Source organism: Sinocyclocheilus anshuiensis, unplaced genomic scaffold (assembly GCF_001515605.1).
Source record: "Sinocyclocheilus anshuiensis isolate Anshui unplaced genomic scaffold, SAMN03320099.WGS_v1.1 scaffold186, whole genome shotgun sequence".
NCBI lineage: Eukaryota > Metazoa > Chordata > Actinopteri > Cypriniformes > Cyprinidae > Sinocyclocheilus > Sinocyclocheilus anshuiensis.
In genome coordinates this window covers 1,610,408-1,631,455 of record NW_015542355.1, presented here as the reverse complement: position 1 = coordinate 1,631,455, position 21,048 = coordinate 1,610,408, and the positions used below count along the sequence as shown (strand labels likewise).

The window sequence follows — 21,048 nt, the reverse complement described above, 5'->3', positions numbered from 1 at the left end:
TTAGCGAACTGCACTTTTGTCGTTTTATAAGTACAAAACCATGGAGGTTTATTGTACATTATACATTTTATGCTCGTATAGATGCAGTGCCCACCCTGATATTGCGTTTAACGGGAGAACAGACGGTTTTCATTCAGCACTCCGCCCGTTGGTGTCACGTTACTCAAACACTCGGCCCCTCAGTTCCTCATATTTGTAGGAACACAGAGCACAGCATGAGTTTCTAAAGGCATCCTTCCGCCCTTTTCCTTTTGATTGACAAGCTCTCCACCAATCAACTCAGAATATCCATTTACGTCACCAAACATCTATTTGAGTGACAGCTTCCTCAGCCAATAGGCATCATGCGAGGGTTTGCCGACCAAGGTCGCGGTAATGGCTTCCTAGGCAAGACTTACTTTGTTTATGCCGCCGTAGGGACCCTAGTAGCTGCGTTTAGCTGGCTCATTGTACATTATATTACAGATCTGCACGTTTGCGAAGAAAGCTCGGAATCTGACACCTTCGTGCCCGGGAGTTTCTCGCCGATGGGGCTGAGTTGTACGGCTGAATGAGGCGATCGCTTGTGGTACCGTAGAAGGATGAACTCCATCGCCGGTCGGGATCTCGCAGTGTCCGCTGGAGCTGTCAGCAGCAACCACGGAGCAGCATCATCCAGAGTCCTGCATGTGACGCTCATATCACAACAGGTACACCTGCAGCATCCAGCCATATGATCCATATGTGCCCGCATATATAGTGTGTGAATGTTTAGCGGATCTGCTTGTGCACCTGTCACATGTCACCGGATGATCACAACACTGGGCCTCCATATCCAGTTAAGCTCTGGTCAGCATTTATGAATGCAGTGGAGTAAGAAATAGAAATACGAGAAGCATTAAATAAGACGTTGTTAATATTAAAGAGCTGGCTTGTTCATTAAATATACTAGACCGGTTATAGTGTAGTGTCTGGCTGTCTTGTCACGGTGGATCTTCAAACTCGCACTCAAACACAAATACAAAATAAACCCGACAGCATCCTAATATTTATTATTATTCATGCTTCAAAGATTTTGAAACTGGCTAGGAAGGTAGTGGTGGTGCTGTGCTTAACTCAATTGCACTGCAGCGTTTTGACAGCACTGACATAAATGACTGTAAATGATGTCCTGCTTTAAGGTTGGCACACATTGTTTTGGGGGTCTAGTCTACAGAAAGACCCTAGTTATGAATGTTTGGTTCACTTGGTTTCTTTTTAGAGGTTAGTAGTTGACATTAAATGGTTTATCAGCCAGAATAAAAGTATTATTGTGTTTATATTATTTTTGTTTATTTTTTAAAATTTATATTAATAAATATTTCAGGCAATACAGCCATATTGTGTGTTGTTGATGTAATATTTCCATTAGAGAGTAGCTGTGATTGTGTGTGTTGTAACAATTGCAGTGTTGCAAAACACACAGCACTCATACAGCACTCATACATGCTCTGAATCTGAGTGTAGACTTCAGTTATGTGGAATGATAGTCATGTCCTGCAGAAATCGTCTGTTTAATCACATTACTGGTTCCCGGGAAGTGTTTTGGGGATCGCAGGTTTTCCTGTTAAGCAGAGTGTGTTGATGACTTGGCATTCTGTGAGGGGAAATGTTGCATTACTCAATTCTGCAAACATGTTGTGTCATGGCTTTAAGCAAAGAGTGGTTTCTTGCCAGAAGAACCAAACCAGATATTTGTTTTTTTTTTGCTATATATAATATAATATATTATAATATAATGCAATATTAAATATTTACATTTAGGTTTATTTTTTTTAAAGGGTTTCATGTAGGGCTGTACGATTAATTGAAATATAATTGCAATATGGCTTAATATAATTATCAAATGCAACATGCACCAACCATCTAACCAATCTTGCAATGAAAAGTATTTATAAACCAGCTGTTGTCAACAAAAGAGAACCTTTAGGGGCTCCCTGCATTTTATTATTTTTTTAATCTTGATGGTTTCAAAAAAATGTAAACATTCATAAATATTTGTATTGCAATTTTACAGTTGTACTGTACAATAGAATAATAGCAATTATTATTGTTTTACCTTAAATGCTCATTTTGTACTTCACAGTGAGATATTACAAATATTGTAATATTTGTAACATATTATAATAGACCATAACATTGTGAACAAGAATGTTACATTGTACTTTTTTTACATTGTAATTTAGTAGTAGTATTAATAATTGTCTGTAATAATTTTAATTAATAATTGTTTAGTAGTAGTAATAATAATTGTTTCATAGTCATATTGATATATAATCTGAAAACTTTTTGTAGCGCTACAAACAAGCATTGCATTTTTTGCACGCATTAAAAAAAGTCACATTTGAAATTTCAATTGAAATTTTTATCAGGCAAATTTTACAGACTACAACCTTTTCACATATGATAGCCATGTCCTGTTCGGTTAAAAACAGAAAGCACTGTTGCCAAAAACTGAAATGTGAAACCAAATGTGAAGTCCCTATCACATGACAGTGGCTTGTCAGAGCTTGTCACACCTGTCTGAATTTTATTTTACAGGAAACGTATGGGAAAGTTCATTTTTGTTGTTATGACACCAATTGCTTTGTGACTCACACCAGTCACTTGTGACTCTCTTACTGCTTGAGGCAAAGTCCTAAAGGACCACTGTTATGGACTACAGATGACCTCTGTCACACCCTTGAACGCTGTTCTTTTGTTGTGCAGCAGAAGAGCATTGCTATTTATTCACTGTGATGCAATTCATCAACTTCAGCATTAAGTCTAGCTTGATTTGGTTTTCTGTTTCATTAAGCTGTTTGAAACCTACCTGTGCTAGTTAAGTAGCCTGTTAACCTAGTAAATTGTACCACTGAAATTCTGCATTTCAGAATCTGGGACAAACTGACCCTGGATGTTCCTCAGTGTTTTGTTGTCTGAAACAAGACAGAAATGGGGGAAAACTGAACAAAGTGTGGTGTTGTTCCTGTAGCTTCAATAATCCTGTGGGGCATCCCATGACTTAGATTTAGTATTTAATGCCTCACGGCTGGTGCTGGAAAATCTTTGTGGCTGGTTGTGATGAAAGCCGGTCAGGTGAAAACTTTAGTGTGCTGAACTCCTCTCAGATAATGGCTGTGGCCCTGTGCTTTAAATCCGGCCCTTGTGAATGGTAACTCTGGAGTTTCTCTCCATCTCATGCTCTGTAGATTATGATCATGAGATCAACTTTATCTTTTATGTGTGCGGGGGAAAAGTGTATATAATTGTAATTATTTGTGAAACTAATGGTTTTTGATCAATATTTACAATGAAATGGTAACTTTTATTTAATTTAATTTTTTTATTTAATTTTATTATTATTACTTTTCTTTTTACACAGACTCCAGTTGGAAAACCCATGCTTTAGACAGTTTCAACAGTAGTGATTTATGCAGAATGCATCCTTGAAGTCAGTCTAACCAGTTTTTAATTTCTTTTATATGTAAACATTCTGGCTGTGTAATTATTTGAGTGTTTGGGACTCATGTTTTTTTTCAGTGTCCTGTGCCATTAGCAGCTAGTTTTTAAGACGCCGAGTCAAGTTTTAAAAACACATCTTGAGACCCCTGCATGCTGTTTCATTCTATTATGCTCCATCTAGCTGTTTAATGTAAACACCATCAAAGAAATGTTCACATTCATGGTCGGGTGAACCTGAAGCATGTCAAATTACACAAGGCTTCTGACTACTTATTTATGCAACATCCTTTCTGTGGTCACATCGTAAATCTATTTTATAGGGTCTCTTTCTTGTTTTTTCCTCCTTTTTAAGCTACAAAAGCTCTTATTATGGTAAACCTTTCCTTGCCTATGAGATCCTTTTTTTCCCTTGGCTCCTTCAAAGCAGTGGATTTGTGCCCGATGTGCGGCATTGATGTCATGTTTTGGTCAGGGTGGACGACTTGGCTTTGTGAGGACTTGGCTTTGGCATTTCGTCACTATGTGACGTGACACTCACAATGATGTTTTGTGTCTGTGTGTTGGTCTGTTCCTGTTCACTGTCAGTTATTTATGATGAAAAATGGAGAACTGTGAAAACTACTACAACTACTACTAAACATTCAGATTTTATTGCATGTGTGATCCAGTAAATGGGAGACTTGCTGTCAGTGAGTTGGTCATGATGATTTCCATTGACCGCTCAAATGGCATTTGCAAAAAGCCACTGTAAACTCATTTATACTGAATGTGTCTGATGAGTATGTACAGACATGTTGATGTACAGCTTATGAAAGTAAAGTAATAAAGTCAAATGGCATCTTTAAAACACTAATATCGTCTTTGTTCATTTCTCTGTTCTCTCTCACTAACCAGCTTCCTCTCTTTGTCCCAACAGAGGCGTTTACGTCACTTGCGGAGCATAGCAGCCCGTAACATTGTGAACAAGAATGGCTCTCCTCTTCTTGACACTTACTTCACCCTTCACCTCTGCCAGGAAGATCGGATATCACGAGGTGACTGATGCCAGCTAAACTGGCTGCTACTCTCGGATTGTTCACTTAATTTATTAATTAAAGTGCAGTGTATAATTTCTGTAGGGGTTGCACAGACTAATCGACTAGTCGACTTCAATGCTCTGCCATGACGCTTTAAGCTTGACGTCGACTAGTCGCTGGTCCTATAGAGGGCGCAACAGGATAAGAAATCTTTGAAGGACTTCCACATTTACACTCCGTTTCCAAACAGTTCAAATGACAAATAAATGCATACTCTGAAAGCGCTCCACAAGACATGTGAAATTATATTACTGGATGCTCGAAATTGAACGGGAGAATGCACGTTTTAAACCGCTTATTGTACAGGTAGGTAAGTTAATCGCCGTTCTAATCTAATGCGCTGCTGCACTGTAACGCACACACATTACAGACAGTAGCTCGTACATCACGCGCAGATCGCGCGCACACAGAATCATTCAGCGCGTAATTGTATTGTCAACACTGTTTTGTGATTTCTCAATAAAATAGCTTTTAAAAACTGAAAAGTTCAAGCATATATTTCTTAACTAAAGCTGTTATAGGAGCAACAGCCATGTGGGCAGCGCTGTGTCATATGCCATAGCTGTGCACAAGGTGTTTGTCACAGATCCAGAGTTATTTGTTCATTAATGACGTCATCAGCGACTAGTCGACTTCGACTCGACTTTCATCACATAAAAGTCGACTTTAAAAAATCAGAAGTCATTCAACCCCTAAATTTCTGTGTCACCAGTGACACCAAGCAAAATCACAGAAAGTAACTGACTGTTTTCAAACAGTTTTTCCAAACAATCATCCTGTGTTCCATTGGCCTTTCAAGAGATGGACACACCCCCAGACTCACGCTATTGGTTGAGCTGTTGTCGGGCTGGTCGAACCACTCAAATAAACACTACAATGTTTTGATATCGCCATAGTGTTTACACTTTACTCATGTGGAGACATCAACCTATGATTTCTGTACTTGGTTATCTCGGTATATTAAAAATGGGATATTAAAAATATATTGCAAAGCAAATTTAAACTCTAATTAGAAATAAATGATAAATGCAATTTAAAATGATGGTTTTCTACTTCAGTAAATGTTAAAATGTGATTACTTATGTGATGCAAAGCTGAATTTTCATCATCCATTACTCCAGTCTTTAGTGTCACATGAAGAAATCATGCTAATATGCTGATTTGGTGCTCAAGAAACATTTATTATTTTTATCGATGTTAAAAACAATTGTGCCGCTTAATATTTTTGTGGAAAATATAAAGTATAGAAATAGAAATCTTTTGTAACTTTGTGTCTTTTCTTTCACTTTTGATCAAATTAATGTATCCTTGCTGAATAAACATATTCATTTCTTTACAAACGAAAACTTACTGACCCTTAACTTTTGTATGGTATTGTATAGTGTAAGTCACACTGAATTTAAAAGCTTTTGAATGACTTCTAACATTCTCTTTTCCTTTTCCAGATTTTTATAAGAGTGAAGTCATCCGAGACTCATTGGTAAGTGCTTTTGTTTTCATATGGAGTTTGGTCATATGATTTAATGCCTGTTATTCTAAAATGTGAAACAAAAGACAGAGCAAAGCATATCATAGCTTAGCAGCGTGGTGTAGTGTAACATGATATAGCGTTGCATATCAGCATTGTCTCCTCTGGATTTATGTTCTGCTGTTGTTGGATAAGAAAAGTAAACATTTTTTTTTGGTATAATCACAAATGTCCTTAATCTCTGTTAAAGCTTGCAGGACTGCTTTAAAATTTACCATGGTAACCACAGTTTATTGCTGTGAAACCACTAAAAATATATTGGATCTTCAAACAGTTTAGGACACTTTCAGAGTCTTTGTCATTTTTATTTTGTCATTTTATCTTATTTGTTAATATTTGTGGGTGCAATTGGCAGAAATGATGGTTACCACAGTATATTTTAGCCTACAGTGTTTTTTGTAAGTTGATTTAAATATTGTCCCTTAAGGGTGAGGTGTGTTATTTTTGTTATGCTAAAATGTAAAAAAACAGTGAAGACAGTGGCTTTGTGGTTGCTTACAGAGTCTGCCTGACAGCAGCAGCAGTGGCTCAACCAATGGTGTGAGTTTGGGGCGGAACTATCTGTTTGACAAACCAATGGCAGATGGGGGAGTGTGTGGGGAAACCTTTTTGAAAACAGTCATAATTTCTGGTGCAGAAATTACACACTTCACCTTTAAATTTTGATGAAAGCATCAGCAGGTACCATATAATTATACTTTTTAGCCAAAATAACAGTTTTTATCATGTTAAAAAAAAAGACTGAACTAGAACTGACCTGGCAGTGGATGTAAAAAGGCAATCCTGTTTCAATGTTCTTCTCAAAACCAAAAGCATCAGGACTTCATCTTTACACATATGGCAGGACTACCCTCTCACCTACACATAAAAGGTATTGATACAGCTCCATTTACTGATATAAAACAGGTTTGCTAAATGGGCTTTTCGGGGTCACACCAGCAACCTTTCACTTTTGAAACAATCTCTTTATTTTAATACTCCAAGTGGGCCTTTGAGCCTCACGAACGGATGGGGCTCCTGTCATTGGCGACTGGAAAGCATTTTAATGGCCATGTGGTCACTCTGTCCAAGCCTGTAATTCTGCTGAAAAACATTGATGCATAGCAACTGCTAAAGTGTGAAGAGAATGACCACATGATGCATAAAAGCATACAATCATCAGTAATGTGATTTATACAAACACGATTAAAGGGGTCATGAACTGCCTTTATTATTTTGTACTGTTCTCTGAGGTCCACTTATAATCTTATCAAGATTTTTATATCAAAAATCATCATAATTTAGAAGTAATAGGCTTTTTCCTGTCCTTTTTTGACCCCCCTCATCGGAACGCTCTGTTTAAATAGGCGTGGCGATTGTAGACTCAGAAGTAAACGCCCACTGCTATGATTGGCTAACACTTGTGTATGTTTGACAGCCTACATCCTTCATAGATGAATACTGCTGTGCGTTAAAATGCATAAATACTCAAACGCTCTGTAATAACAGAGAAAGCAATAGTGACCTCTTAATAAAAACAGTAAAATTTTTTGTCATGCATTAAGCTGAAAGACTCTATATAATTGTTCTTATTACTTTTGTTCATGTTATAATTTTTTATTATATGTATGTTTTTGTATATTTGTACATTTTTATATATATCATTTTCAAACAAAATTGTTATATAATTGTTTTGAAATGATATATACGATTGAATTGTGAAATTGAAATGTTTCCTCTTGCCATGAATATAGCCACTGCTGCTGACATGGCGTTAAATCATAAATTAAATTAAATAAAAACAGTTACTAACACTTGTGTGGTGCATCAGATCCCATATAGTCGGCACACCATCGTCTTTTAGTTTAATCTTTCTGAAAATCCTTCGTTGAATTGTGCCTTGTTTGTAAACGAATCCACGGTGAAATGACGTGAACAAAGGACCAAGTTCTTACTGACCTGCGTTTGCCTCTCTCGTTATTTACCCACTACTTGCGCAAAACTGTGGGCGGGGCTAAACAGGCAGTGGTATAGAAGCAGGTGTTGATCATCTTCTGCAGAGGTGGGGTTTAGCCGCATTATTACGTCATAAAGCCTGTCGTTTTGGATGTTTTATAGTACAGTGACCTCTGATATGTCAATAGATCAAGGGAATTTTGATTTCTCAGTTCATGACCCCTTTAAAGACTCAGTTCTAGTCTGTTATCCGGACTGTAAGGAACATTTTAATGGTGATGTTGATGATTTGAAGTATTATAGGCTATGAATGCTGTATTTATTAGTGTGATGACATGATACACCCATGAAGACAAGTTTATAGCTAAAGGCCTGTTCTGTTTTTCTGGGTGTGCTTTTCTCTCTATTTATCAAGTAGGCAGAGCTCTATTGAATTCAGTTGTTTATTATTACATTTACAAATCAATGTCCATTTAATTAAGTGTGATATTATAGCTGGTGGTCTGTAATTTTGTTAATTGCATCTCCCTGATTGTCCTCAAGGTTAGAGCAAAAAAAGGAAATGTATATTGTCATTACAGAAGAACATAACTGCGGTAGCTTTGAAATAATCACACACACAGTCTGTTTGTTACTGACACAATGTATATTCGACTTTTATGAATTGATTAATTTCAAAGCTCTCATTCACTGATTCATATACATCATCACTCAAAATGACTTCATGTGACAATCACACATGTGTTGGGACCAGTCAATCGAGCCAAGTGTGAAAGCACCCACAGATTCTGAACGGACTAATTTAAACTTTTGAACAGAGTTGTAACTGATACGGTTTTGTTTGACATAATCAGAAAACTTTGTATTCTACCTCTAACCTTCTTGCACCTCTCTTCCCCATTTTTGTTTCTTCATTTCCCTTTCTTAGTGGCTTCCTGTCCTTCTGTACCTCTTTCCTCTTTTTTTTATATTAATCATGTAATCATCCCTTCATTCCATCCACTCTGGTGGTCATGTTGATGGCTGTTTTGTATTTATTTCTGCTGACCTAGTCACTGTGAGGGTAGTTTTGTCAGCTGCACATCCTCTTGGAGGAAGACCCTGTTTAGTCTCCAGACTGCCTGACGGCACAGTTTTGCAAATCTGTTTCTGCTGTCAGTCTTTGAAAGCTTGGCTTCTCTTTGCTGCATCATTGACTATGCTGAAAGGCCACGCTCATGCTATTATTAACAAAATCAATATGTTTCAAAGTCTAAATTGCTGTTGTCTTTGATCATATATTGGCTGAATTTTTGTTAACAGTTTAATGATGCCCAGTTAAAAAAAAAAAGGGAATATCTGAATCTGAAGTAGCAGGACAAAGTTATTCCCTGAGTACCCTGTGTTCATAATTTAGTTTGTTTGTGTGTCTTCAGAACCCAACATGGCGGAGCTTAGATTTCGCAATGCTTCCGGATCTCTTGGACACGTCTGTGTCGTGCTTTGTGGTGAGAATATGGGGTGGGAGGGAAGAACAGTACCAACTGCTTATTGAGTGGAAGGTCAACCTTGATGGGCTCAGATATACAGGACAACAGGTGAGGAGTCAAATATATACATTCACACTCATCTCTTTGCTTTCCATTTTTTATACTCTACCAAGTATAGGTTGGTATCTGACATGGCTATCTAGTTTTCCCCTAAAATCTTTTGTTCTAATCTCTAAAGTTTTATATGGGTGGAAAAAATAAGGTAAAAAAAAGTAAAAGTATTATTAAAAAGAATAAAGTAATTCTAATGTGCAACAGTTTTACATGCAAGAATTTATATTTTATTATATATATATATATATATATATATATATATATATAAATATAATTACAGCACTTATACAATTTTATTTTAAAAAACTTCCTCTCATAAAAGACTCAAGTTTGAGTCTTTGATTTCAGTCATGCTGTGATCCCACTCCCTTTCTTACACCGATGTTTCCCATGACCAGTAAACACTTTTGAAATCAAGGTAAATTTTGGTTCAAAAACTCATTTTTTTCTGTGTATTTTCCTTCAGATTCGCTCCAGAAATCCAAATGAGATCATCTTTGGACTGAACGATGGCTACTATGCAGCTGAGTTTGATCAGAAGGTATTGTTCAAACTTTTGGACTGGGCTCCAAAATAAATTCCAGGCCATCTTCAAACCTGGTCATCTATCAGAGCTCGAATTCACTCATATCTCTTGGGTTTTTCATGCTTCATATGGTATGAAGAGACTCTTTGTGAAACTCATGAGCTGTTTTCTTTCCCACAGGAAAGTTCTGACAGGAAGAAGAACAGTTTGCTTCAGGTGGACCAGAGCTCTGTCAGAAACTCCTACAGTGTTTTCTCTTTACTGAGGTGAGACAGGCTCAATTTAAAGGGAACTTTGGATGGAAAACAGGACATTTTGGCTTTATTTTAGCAAAGCTTCTGCCAAAAATATGATTTTAGATGAACTTAAGGGGAACAATATAATAAAAATACTACAAAAGTGTAGTGTTTTGAAGACTAATCACGATATAGAACTAGAAATAAGATCTCTTTTTATGAATAATACATCTGCTGTGTTTTGACTGTATTAGCACAGCACTGGCTATTGCGAAAAAAATAGGAATTTCATTCCTGCAGGAACAGCATTTGTTCTTAACATATGTTCAGCTCCAACGAAACTCCCTCAGTTGCTTTCCAGAATTGTATTATCCTCCCATATGAGACCCAGAAGCAGTTCTCATCATCAAAGTCAAGAAACGTTCCCTTCCTTGTCCGCCAGATAGCGCTCTTTTTTTTTTTTTTCCCCTCCAAATTGGACCCCTGCTGCAGGGTGGCGTCTTATTCTTCAGCCAAACATGACTGATGTTTTTGCAGTCTTGGAAAACCGTAATCCTTGGATAAAAGACCTGATGGATGAAGAGCACAGGAAATCAAGGAAGAAACATTAGTCCACCTTGTCATGGTGTTGGCAGACCCTTCCAAACCCAGTAAGGTTGAATGTTGGCTTCATGTTCTGCTGTAGATTCACTGCAGCACTAGATGGCAGCAGCTCTCTTCTAATTCAAATATGTTTTGAGAAAGGAGGCACTTTGGAGAGTGTTAAGTAACTATGACACACTTCTCATATTCAGATTTATCTTTGTGAACACACATCTGCTGTATTACAACATCAACATTATATATTTAAAGAAACAATCTTTGATCCCACAGATGTTGTTAAGAAGCACACAAGGTGTAAACGCTCCAAAAGTGCTCCAAAGTGTCTCGTTTTCCAGACCTTCATTCATACGCACCTCAACGGCCATATGCATATTTTCTGGTGAGGAATGTAGGGCAGCCCCTCAGCGCTGTGCTGTAGTAGGGTGATGTAGAGCTTGCTGGAGGCTGCTGCTCTCTATGTTTGATGGTGATTGTGAGTCTCTTGGTAGTCTTGATTAGGAGTCTGTGCAATATCTTGGCCTCGGCCTGAGGTGGGCCCATGTATTGGCCGAGATTCGGAAATCTCACGCATAGGTCACATATTTGTATGCACACGCCGACTGACAGAAACATGCATGGGATGCATTACTCCAGCCGTCTTTGTAACTTTTATGGACTTGTTTCATTTTTGGGAGGATATCTGTGTTAAAAATTAATGTGGCAAAAAAAAAACCAATTTGGTGCCTGGATAGGAATTGCGAATAATTTAAAGTTTCCGATTCTTCTTCATGATTCCAGTTCCTTAACAATTCTTTTAGTATTTTTATGGATAGATAAACAAATAAATATTTGAATCTGACTACACTGACTGCGCCGTATGTTTTTGATTCACATAAAAGAATGGATTCATAAGTGGCATTCATTTGGGAGTCAGACTACACTGGCTGCGCTTTATGTTTTTGATTCACTTAACAGAACAGACTCAACAGTTATTCGTTTGGGAATCAGACTATGCTGGTTGTGCAATATGTCTTTGATTCACTAAAAACAACTGACTCATAAGAGTCATTCATTATGTAATTGGACTACACTTGTCTGTTTTGTAATCAGTGCAGATTGTTTTTAACATTTCAATTTCAAGTTGATTTGCATGTGTTTGTGTTTTGGCGGTATTCTGTTTGCTTGTAAGACAGACAGAAAGAAATACATGTAGAAGAGACTGTGTGTAAAGTCTGTAAACTCTCCTCCTTGTCGTGTTCTGTGTTGAATGGGCGGATGGCGGCAGTTGTTATCAGCATAGAGAAAACATTTGTTTTTGATTGACAGTGCCGTGTTGTCAGCGATTAACTCAACTGGACAAACTTTAAGTAGTAAAAATACAGAAAGGAAAAGAGGAAAAACAAAAAATCAAAGTAGTTAGTCTTCTAATAAAATGAATCATTAATCAAAATAAAAATGTTTCCTCTTCATGTGCAATTTATGCTACTCTAGGACGGGTAGCCCGTCCGTCATGCTATAACGGGCCGCTCTTGGGGAAAAAAAGTGGTAATTCGGTGATCTAAATCAGTCTTACTTGTCAAAGCACTGTTGTAAGGAGTGTTTTCTTTTACGATTGTGTGTTAGTGGGCCAAAGCAGCTTTGTGTCTGAGGAAAAAGTGTTTGCTTTCTGCAGCCTCACTGGTTTCTTTGGTTCCTGGTTCCTTCCTGTACTTTCTTATACAGGAAATGTTCTCAGCTAGGCTTAAGCAAGCCAAAGGAAATTCCTGCTTGTGTATGAATTCAACTTTTTATCTCCCATCACCCCTCACAGCTGCTTCACACTGGGAATAATCAACACTTACTTTCGAAATCCTTTTTGAGTGCGAAGAACTGTCGTAACTAGACTTGTATTCTTTGTAACATGACTAAATCGTGTGAACTACATCCAATTTTTTGGATGCACTCCATCAGATTCTGCCTTGAAGTGATTTTTCACTCAAAAATGAAATTGTATGCAGTTATTTTTTTTTCTTCTGTGGAACAATTTTGGATGAACTGTTCCTTTAAGATGTTCACTCAAAATTGCATTTTTTCCCCTCTTGAAGATTTGCTGTTTGATTTCCCTCACTTTAATAAATAAATAAAGTGACGTGACATGACATGTGGCCAAGTATGGTGACCCATATAAAGTAGCAAGTGAAGAACAGAGGTGGTGTTGCATGGCAAAGTTCAGTGAGTAGAGTGTGACCCTGTGGTTGCCACGGCGATAAGCCCTTCCTGCTTTTAGCGCCTTTCAACAGGTCGACGGGTCTTGCACTCCACCGCCGTAGGGCATGGTTCTGGACCGGATTATTGGGTATGACTTTTAACAGCTGGGTTCACGCTAGTCCTCCAAAACCCTAAAGCAACAACCTTGATGACCAGTAATGCCTGCCATGCCTCACGGAAAAACAAACTTGGCCTTAATCTCCACATCGCCCGGCTGAAAATGGATGCTGGTGTTTTCGTCTCTCAGGGCTTTGTGGGAGGCTGTGGTAATAATAGTGTAGAGAAGGCATGAGGCGGATATTGGAGCCCCGCTTCTAAAGAAGCTTTAATAAATGGATCAAGTGCATCAGCATCTCTCCATCACCTTCTACAAGGCGTTTACACATTGATGCTCTGTTCCAAAACCCAGTGAGCTGCCTCACTGCCTACACTGGTTTGGGGTCAGTACGATTTTTATTTTTTTTTAAAGAAATTAATGCTTTTATTCCACAAGAATGCATTAAACAGATGAAAAGTGACAGTAAAGACATTTGTAACAAAAGATTTCAAAAGATTTCTATTTCAAATAAATGCTGTTCTTTTTAACTTTACCAAAGAATACTGAAAAACATGTATCTTGGTTTCCACAAAAATATTATGTAGCACAACCGTTTTCAACATTAAATATAATGACAAATGTTTCTTGAACAGCAAATCAGCATATTAGAATGATTTCTGAGGGATCATGTGACACTGACTGGAGTAATGATGCTGAAAATTCAGCTTTGGCATCACAGGAATTAATTACATTTTAAAATATATTAAAAAAACTAAGTTATTTAGTCTAAATTAAGCTCTCACTCACTCACAAGTGATGATTTTAGTTATTAATAAACTTAATTCCTATAGTATGTAATATAAATATTTTGTCTATAAGATAATGCATTTGTATATAATATAATGAATTTTTGCAGTAATATCTTACTATAAATATTTTGTATTTTTATATAAATATATTTAAATAAATACATTTTTAAACAATAACCTTGGTAACAGGGTAGAACGGTTGAGCTTGATGAATACAGACGTTTATTTTGTATGCTAGCTGCTTTTTACGTTAATGTTAATTTTTTGTTAAGTAATAGGTCATTCAACATATTACACTTAATACCTAAATGTTTATGCTTAACATGGATTTGTATTTTTATAGCTGTAAATAAAATGTAATGGACACCAATTTGTACTCTTTTGGTTGCCAACAAGCAAAGCACACTCCTACAGACCTAAATTTACCAATGCGCTCTACATTTTTCTTTTTTGGTCTTTTGTTCTGAAAGGTCCATGTGACGGACTGAAATTCAGTTGCCTGAATCATAACTGCTTTGTTGGAGCACTGCACATGGGGAAGGGGCTATTGGATCCAGCCAACGACAGTGTTTTTGTGACCTTTTTTTTGTGTTTATTATATATATATATATATATATATATATATATATATAAATATAATTACAGCACTTATACAATTTTATTTTAAAAAACTTCCTCTCATAAAAGACTCAAGTTTGAGTCTTTGATTTCAGTCATGCTGTGATCCCACTCCCTTTCTTACACCGATGTTTCCCATGACCAGTAAACACTTTTGAAATCAAGGTAAATTTTGGTTCAAAAACTCATTTTTTTCTGTGTATTTTCCTTCAGATTCGCTCCAGAAATCCAAATGAGATCATCTTTGGACTGAACGATGGCTACTATGCAGCTGAGTTTGATCAGAAGGTATTGTTCAAACTCTTGGAATGAGCTCCAAAATAAATTCCAGACCATCTTCAAACCTTGTCATCTATCAGAGTTCGAATTCACTCATGTCTCTTGGGTTTTTCAAACTGTAGAATTCTACATATGGTAAGAAGAGACTCTTTGTGAAGCTCAAGGACTGTTTTCTTTCCCACAGGAAAGTTCTGACAGGAAGAAGAACAGTTTGCTTCAGGTGGACCAGAGCTCTGTCAGAAACTCCTACAGTGTTTTCTCTTTACTGAGGTGAGACAGGCTCAATTTAAAGGGAACTTTGGATGGAAAACAGGACATTTTGGCTTTATTTTAGCAAAGCTTCTGCCAAAAATATGATTTTAGATGAACTTAAGGGGAACAATATAATAAAAATACTACAAAAGTGTAGTGTTTTGAAGACTAATCACGATATAGAACTAGAAATAAGATCTCTTTTTATGAATAATACATCTGCTGTGTTTTGACTGTATTAGCACAGCACTGGCTATTGCGAAAAAAATAGGAATTTCATTCCTGCAGGAACAGCATTTGTTCTTAACATATGTTCAGCTCCAACGAAACTCCCTCAGTTGCTTTCCAGAATTGTATTATCCTCCCATATGAGACCCAGAAGCAGTTCTCATCATCAAAGTCAAGAAACGTTCCCTTCCTTGTCCGCCAGATAGCGCTCTTTTTTTTTTTTTTCCCCTCCAAATTGGACCCCTGCTGCAGGGTGGCGTCTTATTCTTCAGCCAAACATGACTGATGTTTTTGCAGTCTTGGAAAACCGTAATCCTTGGATAAAAGACCTGATGGATGAAGAGCACAGGAAATCAAGGAAGAAACATTAGTCCACCTTGTCATGGTGTTGGCAGACCCTTCCAAACCCAGTAAGGTTGAATGTTGGCTTCATGTTCTGCTGTAGATTCACTGCAGCACTAGATGGCAGCAGCTCTCTTCTAATTCAAATATGTTTTGAGAAAGGAGGCACTTTGGAGAGTGTTAAGTAACTATGACACACTTCTCATATTCAGATTTATCTTTGTGAACACACATCTGCTGTATTACAACATCAACATTATATATTTAAAGAAACAATCTTTGATCCCACAGATGTTGTTAAGAAGCACACAAGGTGTAAACGCTCCAAAAGTGCTCCAAAGTGTCTCGTTTTCCAGACCTTCATTCATACGCACCTCAACGGCCATATGCATATTTTCTGGTGAGGAATGTAGGGCAGCCCCTCAGCGCTGTGCTGTAGTAGGGTGATGTAGAGCTTGCTGGAGGCTGCTGCTCTCTATGTTTGATGGTGATTGTGAGTCTCTTGGTAGTCTTGATTAGGAGTCTGTGCAATATCTTGGCCTCGGCCTGAGGTGGGCCCATGTATTGGCCGAGATTCGGAAATCTCACGCATAGGTCACATATTTGTATGCACACGCCGACTGACAGAAACATGCATGGGATGCATTACTCCAGCCGTCTTTGTAACTTTTATGGACTTGTTTCATTTTTGGGAGGATATCTGTGTTAAAAATTAATGTGGCAAAAAAAAAACCAATTTGGTGCCTGGATAGGAATTGCGAATAATTTAAAGTTTCCGATTCTTCTTCATGATTCCAGTTCCTTAACAATTCTTTTAGTATTTTTATGGATAGATAAACAAATAAATATTTGAATCTGACTACACTGACTGCGCCGTATGTTTTTGATTCACATAAAAGAATGGATTCATAAGTGGCATTCATTTGGGAGTCAGACTACACTGGCTGCGCTTTATGTTTTTGATTCACTTAACAGAACAGACTCAACAGTTATTCGTTTGGGAATCAGACTATGCTGGTTGTGCAATATGTCTTTGATTCACTAAAAACAACTGACTCATAAGAGTCATTCATTATGTAATTGGACTACACTTGTCTGTTTTGTAATCAGTGCAGATTGTTTTTAACATTTCAATTTCAAGTTGATTTGCATGTGTTTGTGTTTTGGCGGTATTCTGTTTGCTTGTAAGACAGACAGAAAGAAATACATGTATAAGAGACTGTGTGTAAAGTCTGTAAACTCTCCTCCTTGTCGTGTTCTGTGTTGAATGGGCGGATGGCGGCAGTTGTTATCAGCATAGAGAAAACATTTGTTTTTGATTGACAGTGCCGTGTTGTCAGCGATTAACTCAACTGGACAAACTTTAAGTAGTAAAAATACAGAAAGGAAAAGAGGAAAAACAAAAAATCAAAGTAGTTAGTCTTCTAATAAAATGAATCATTAATCAAAATAAAAATGTTTCCTCTTCATGTGCAATTTATGCTACTCTAGGACGGGTAGCCCGTCCGTCATGCTATAACGGGCCGCTCTTGGGGAAAAAAAGTGGTAATTCGGTGATCTAAATCAGTCTTACTTGTCAAAGCACTGTTGTAAGGAGTGTTTTCTTTTACGATTGTGTGTTAGTGGGCCAAAGCAGCTTTGTGTCTGAGGAAAAAGTGTTTGCTTTCTGCAGCCTCACTGGTTTCTTTGGTTCCTGGTTCCTTCCTGTACTTTCTTATACAGGAAATGTTCTCAGCTAGGCTTAAGCAAGCCAAAGGAAATTCCTGCTTGTGTATGAATTCAACTTTTTATCTCCCATCACCCCTCACAGCTGCTTCACACTGGGAATAATCAACACTTACTTTCGAAATCCTTTTTGAGTGCGAAGAACTGTCGTAACTAGACTTGTATTCTTTGTAACATGACTAAATCGTGTGAACTACATCCAATTTTTTGGATGCACTCCATCAGATTCTGCCTTGAAGTGATTTTTCACTCAAAAATGAAATTGTATGCAGTTATTTTTTTTTCTTCTGTGGAACAATTTTGGATGAACTGTTCCTTTAAGATGTTCACTCAAAATTGCATTTTTTCCCCTCTTGAAGATTTGCTGTTTGATTTCCCTCACTTTAATAAATAAATAAAGTGACGTGACATGACATGTGGCCAAGTATGGTGACCCATATAAAGTAGCAAGTGAAGAACAGAGGTGGTGTTGCATGGCAAAGTTCAGTGAGTAGAGTGTGACCCTGTGGTTGCCACGGCGATAAGCCCTTCCTGCTTTTAGCGCCTTTCAACAGGTCGACGGGTCTTGCACTCCACCGCCGTAGGGCATGGTTCTGGACCGGATTATTGGGTATGACTTTTAACAGCTGGGTTCACGCTAGTCCTCCAAAACCCTAAAGCAACAACCTTGATGACCAGTAATGCCTGCCATGCCTCACGGAAAAACAAACTTGGCCTTAATCTCCACATCGCCCGGCTGAAAATGGATGCTGGTGTTTTCGTCTCTCAGGGCTTTGTGGGAGGCTGTGGTAATAATAGTGTAGAGAAGGCATGAGGCGGATATTGGAGCCCCGCTTCTAAAGAAGCTTTAATAAATGGATCAAGTGCATCAGCATCTCTCCATCACCTTCTACAAGGCGTTTACACATTGATGCTCTGTTCCAAAACCCAGTGAGCTGCCTCACTGCCTACACTGGTTTGGGGTCAGTACGATTTTTATTTTTTTTTAAAGAAATTAATGCTTTTATTCCACAAGAATGCATTAAACAGATGAAAAGTGACAGTAAAGACATTTGTAACAAAAGATTTCAAAAGATTTCTATTTCAAATAAATGCTGTTCTTTTTAACTTTACCAAAGAATACTGAAAAACATGTATCTTGGTTTCCACAAAAATATTATGTAGCACAACCGTTTTCAACATTAAATATAATGACAAATGTTTCTTGAACAGCAAATCAGCATATTAGAATGATTTCTGAGGGATCATGTGACACTGACTGGAGTAATGATGCTGAAAATTCAGCTTTGGCATCACAGGAATTAATTACATTTTAAAATATATTAAAAAAACTAAGTTATTTAGTCTAAATTAAGCTCTCACTCACTCACAAGTGATGATTTTAGTTATTAATAAACTTAATTCCTATAGTATGTAATATAAATATTTTGTCTATAAGATAATGCATTTGTATATAATATAATGAATTTTTGCAGTAATATCTTACTATAAATATTTTGTATTTTTATATAAATATATTTAAATAAATACATTTTTAAACAATAACCTTGGTAACAGGGTAGAACGGTTGAGCTTGATGAATACAGACGTTTATTTTGTATGCTAGCTGCTTTTTACGTTAATGTTAATTTTTTGTTAAGTAATAGGTCATTCAACATATTACACTTAATACCTAAATGTTTATGCTTAACATGGATTTGTATTTTTATAGCTGTAAATAAAATGTAATGGACACCAATTTGTACTCTTTTGGTTGCCAACAAGCAAAGCACACTCCTACAGACCTAAATTTACCAATGCGCTCTACATTTTTCTTTTTTGGTCTTTTGTTCTGAAAGGTCCATGTGACGGACTGAAATTCAGTTGCCTGAATCATAACTGCTTTGTTGGAGCACTGCACATGGGGAAGGGGCTATTGGATCCAGCCAACGACAGTGTTTTTGTGACCTTTTTTTTGTGAAGGATATTTGAACACAGGTTAAAATATGCAGTGTGTTTTTGTAAGCATGACCCAGTATGTCCGATTCCTGTGCACAGGCTGTTTTCCCTTAAAGGATGTGGGATTTGTACCTTTACAGCTGTAACAAAGAGCAAAGGGCATCAATTTGTATCCTTTTAGTTGTAAGTGCTAACAAGCGAAATGCAAGAATACACCTACAGACTTAAATTTACTCTGACAGAGCAAAGATATCCTTAATTTAAACTGTTATTGAGCAAAAATGAGCACAGATGATGTCAGGGCAAGGTGTCAAAGGATTGGTCGTCACTCGGCAAAGACTAGGCAGGAATGCCAGAGCCCAAAATATTTCCATGCGGCGCAATCTTATCTGTCCCTCCAGTACTGGAGACAATGGCGAGTTCTGAGGTGTGTGGAGATGGAGGCGTGTGTTGACATTCTCCTGGTCTGAGCAGCAGGTAGGGGTCCACTGTAGATAGTTGCATGTTTGTTTTCTTTTCTGTTCAGGCTCGCATCCCTTCGAGTTGTTTGCGCTCAAGATTTTTCCGTGTTGTGCCACTTGTTCATTGTACAACAAAAGTGTTTTTGTTTCTTTTTTTGTGAAGGATATTTGGACGCAGGTTAACAGATGTGGCGACCCAATATGTCTGATTCCTTTGCGAAGGCTGCATACGTTATCTTTGATTTATGTACTGTGAGTGTAATTATAAGCCTACGGTGAAAACCGTATCGATCAGTGACACGTCGGGTATAATCATACCAGTGCAGTGAGTGCAATGCTTTTTTGGGGGGGGGAAGAAGGTTGAGTGTAACATTGAAGCATTAGTTTAGACTGGATCTAAGTGTTTTTTAAAGTAAATTATGCGTGATATGCAAGCAGATCTGTGGCTTTGGCAGAAGTGTGTTTGACTGTGTGTGTGTGTGTGACCCGTATCTCCAGGATGGAAAGAGGACGTAAAGGAATGGCAAAAACAGCAGAACACTGGCCGTCACCTGATATAAGGGCATTTCTCAGCATTTATACAAAAAAAAAAAAGAGACGGAAAACATTTTTCATCCCTCCGATCCGAGGAATGTTCCATGGAAGCAGTTGCATAAAACCGAAAGGTGAAATGATTTGAAGGCCATTCTATGAAATGGGTGCAAAGGTGATACTGGTCAGTGGTTCAGTGGTTCTGTCAGATACGGTACATTGTACTTTCTCAATAAAAAAATTGCATATTAATGAAATAAAATGGTAAAATTTAATAAATCTGTAAAATTGGTAAGAAAAATGCTTATTATTATTATTATTATAAAGCAGAAACAAAAATCAAGTAAAATTGTAACATTTATAAGATAAAAAATATTTTATTTCTATTTTTTAATTTAAATGTCCATTTTTGCTAATACAGTGTTTAAAGATCATTTTTGTCAATTGAAATAAACCTGAAATAAAATAAAATATACATGTTAGATGCAGAAATTAAAATCGTAAAGACTTAGAAATTATGCCATTCAGTTGCAACATGCAACTGCAACTGAAATAAGTTTATGTTGAAGTACTAAAATGGCTAAGACAGTAATTGAAATAAAATAATTGAAAAGCTATATATGTACACTGTGTGTGTGTGTGTGTGTGTGTGT

General features: G+C 37.2%; 1 protein-coding gene across 1 annotated transcript in view; it reads left to right on the top strand.

The window, feature by feature from the left end:
• Positions 1–353: 353 nt before the first annotated feature.
• LOC107691651 (UV radiation resistance-associated gene protein-like) overlaps positions 354–21,048 on the top strand; it is a 110,510-nt gene continuing 89,815 nt past the window's right edge. Inside the window, exons 1-6 of the mRNA XM_016490385.1 lie at positions 354–689; positions 4,379–4,496; positions 5,984–6,018; positions 9,417–9,578; positions 10,051–10,125; positions 10,291–10,376. Coding sequence (XP_016345871.1) covers positions 582–689; positions 4,379–4,496; positions 5,984–6,018; positions 9,417–9,578; positions 10,051–10,125; positions 10,291–10,376 — 584 coding nt within the window. The 5' untranslated portion in view covers positions 354–581. The remainder of the gene's footprint in view (positions 690–4,378; positions 4,497–5,983; positions 6,019–9,416; positions 9,579–10,050; positions 10,126–10,290; positions 10,377–21,048) is intronic.